At 37.9% G+C, this 2,974-nt stretch overlaps 2 protein-coding genes across 2 annotated transcripts in view; one reads left to right on the top strand and one right to left on the bottom strand. All coding sequences in view use genetic code 11, as the record gives it.

Moving 5' to 3' along the window:
• Positions 1-927: 927 nt before the first annotated feature.
• On the top strand, positions 928-1,686 carry EGR_10146 (Clusterin-associated protein; the record flags this gene model as incomplete). The annotated part of the gene is made up of 1 exon (XM_024499395.1): positions 928-1,686. One exon carries the CDS (start codon positions 928-930, stop codon positions 1,684-1,686), a length of 759 nt encoding a protein of 252 aa, XP_024346200.1.
• A 690-nt stretch (positions 1,687-2,376) lies between these two features.
• EGR_10145 (hypothetical protein) overlaps positions 2,377-2,974 on the bottom strand; it is a gene marked incomplete at both ends in the record, with an annotated part of 3,605 nt that continues 3,007 nt past the window's right edge. Inside the window, one exon of the mRNA XM_024499394.1 lies at positions 2,377-2,526. Coding sequence (XP_024346199.1) covers positions 2,377-2,526 — 150 coding nt within the window. The remainder of the gene's footprint in view (positions 2,527-2,974) is intronic.

Here is a 2,974-nt window from a genome sequence, read left to right as displayed (position 1 = left end):
TAGGCTTGCGCATATATTTAACATACAACCAAAGAGGGATTCAACAGCCAAATGGGGGGAATTCACTTGCAATAAGGATTAAATTCAGATAATTAAATAGTCATTCCTTACTGAGTTCTTGTTTGCCTTAATGTAAGTAGCTGGCAACCTATTGCTTATCGTGCTGTTATTTCAAGCAATATATATTGATTCATTATGATATGTAGGCCACTAGTGATCATCAGACATTAAATTCGTGGCCGTGCAAAAATCATTAATTCCTATGTAAGAGGGGACCTATGATTGTTGTGAGCCTTGACAACATATGAACCGTTCGTAAGAAGCAGATTTTTAAAATTTTTATTCTTGTGATATTTTGGGCCCAGGGTTCTTTGGTCGAAGGTAGGTGGAAAAGGTTGAATTACTACATTAGCGGTTGTGTATCACTCCAATGAGTTAATATTTTTGAAGCAAGGATTAAGGCCTAATGTGCCACAGACCACCGACTTCGCTTTTTCGCTGCAGATTGTCTTTGGGTCAGGCTGGGAGCCGTCCATCCCCAAGTGCGCCATCAACATATCCAACCATGGAATTTTGGTTTATTGAAATTTTATCAACCCACCTAGATTTGGTCAATCATCTAGCCTCATTATTTAGCTCTCTAGTGTGTAAATAGTTGGTCAAGTTTATTGCGCTCTTATCCGTTTGCTTTCAAACTAATTTTATATTTACTTGCTGTAACTATCCTCCCTAAAGGTTGTGGCACTCAAAAGCACTAGCAAAATTGATGTTTTGAAATAATTTGCATTTATTCTTTGTATTCGTCATAATTTTACCTCGCTTAAACATTGCTCTTTCTTTTATATATATAGAAGTCGTTTATCGGTGTCCTTGGGACCTTTAGATACGGCGCATTTCCTAACTGCTATCTGCTAACCAAACTTTGTCATGTCTTGGAGAGAAATGCGTAACTTCTCAGAAATGATGAGGGCACTTGAATATGCTCGCCTTATATCCTTAGAGAGTTTTCGCGCTCCAAATTTTTCGCTAATGGCGGAAATCTTGAGGTGGTTAGCCTTGCGCTTCGATCCGAACGCCGATATACCAAAATTTTTGGATACCGAGCAAGATCGCGTTATTTTTGTCAAAGTAATTGTTCAATTTATGGTGGTAAAGGCATTTATTAAATTAAATGCCAAGAGACTTTACAAGGCAGATGGTTACGCTGTTAAAGAAATGTTGAAAATAGTCAAATTTCTGCATTCCTCGTTAAAATTTTGTGAACAAACGGGAGATGATGAGCAACTTAATCTAAATTTCGCTGAAATTCTGAGCATTGAAAGAGTAAGTTGGTGTTCCAAAAATGCCGAGTCATTTTCTTTCCAGTTGAAGCAACTTCAACATACTCGTTTCTTGGCCAGTCAGCTAACATCGTCAGGTGCATCCCTGTATTCCCATATGTCCCGTGAGGTTGACTTTCGCCAAATTCGAAACGATGCAATTCATCGACAGTTTGACATTGAATTTGTCGAGAAATGCCTTTCTGGTGCCTGTGATGCAGTTCGGGACGAAATCGCAAAGACAGAATCAGCTTTAAATAACATTAGAACAGACGAAAATAATTTGGATAGAAAAATAGAAAAAAAGCAAAGTGAATTGGAGAGAAATCAGAAGAGGCTTTTGACACTACAGGTGCTACAATTGTAAAATGATAGATTAGTATACTTTTTTGATAAAACCAATTTACTTGTTCCTCTATAGTCCGTTCGTCCCGCATATATGGAAGAATATGAACAGCTTGAGGAAGAGCTTAATGTATACTATGAAACATATCTTACACAGTTTCGTAATTTGTCTTATTTGGAGAACTTGAAAGAAGAAATTATGCGTTCTGAAGATACTAAAATCCCGGAGGATGAAGCAGCTATCAAATCTGCCGTTGAAGAACTGCGGAGAATAACTGATGTAATTCTAAAGTTTCTTATTTAGTAGCTATATATGTTCGTATTAGCTATGATCGTAACCCACCTCACTGCATTTTACTGCTTAAAACTTTTCCATTTGTAAATGCTATTAAGTGCACTTCATTTTTTAAGTACACATATTGCTACATGTGGTTTTTCACTAAAATATTGTTAGGTCAACAAAGTTTGAAAAAATTGAGCATCTTCATAGGCAAGCTATTCAACTTAAGCTATGAGGCAATAAAATAACAAAAGTATTAAAACAGAAAAATCTGGAAATCAGGGCATTTTCATTGCGTCAAACCCAATCCTACTGCATTCCAATATTTGATATGACTAGTTAGACCTATTATTGGTTATTAAAATTACTACATTTATATCGTTAGCACTTCACTTCAAAGTAGACAAGATGACTCAAAGATTCTGTAAGTACTTATACATGGTCTCCTTTTATTAGGAATTTTAAATATTTATGCTGAGTCATAAGTCTTAATGTAGAAGTAATAGTACATAATTGTTCTGCTACATTGCTGTACAATAGAACATCGTTCTTATTCAAAAAGATTGTACATTTAAAATTCATCTGAATTCTTGTCGAAAACATTTAAAACCCTGAATACCGACGTTTGAGTGAGTCTTGAAATGTACACGCCTACCAGGCCGCAGGGAGTCTCCTCCACATCACCGATGGTGGTGTCGGTGAGAGCATGTTTTCGTTGAAGGACAAGTCCGCCCAGAGCAAGAGAAATAATGCGATTGAGTTTAGCAATGCAAATGCAGAGCCTGGCCTCGGATTGAGCGAGGATTCTGAGGGCATTGGATCGGACAAGTCGACCTCGAATGGTGACGAAGAGGAGGAAGGAGATGATCAGGAGGAATCCTCCACCTCTTCTGACTCAGTCACCAGTGACAGTGAAACGGAGAGCATAATTGGCGGTGATCACGAGCATGGCACAAATGACAACGACGATGTTATCAAGGGACTCAGTATTGTTGGTACTGGCTATCGAATGTCCGGCACGTGGTCACCT

The sequence above is a fragment of the Echinococcus granulosus genome (genome assembly GCF_000524195.1).
Source record: "Echinococcus granulosus chromosome Unknown EG_S00193, whole genome shotgun sequence".
Classification (NCBI taxonomy): domain Eukaryota; kingdom Metazoa; phylum Platyhelminthes; class Cestoda; order Cyclophyllidea; family Taeniidae; genus Echinococcus; species Echinococcus granulosus.
Note: the sequence above shows the minus strand (reverse complement) of the source record. Positions and strands in the feature narration are given on the sequence as shown.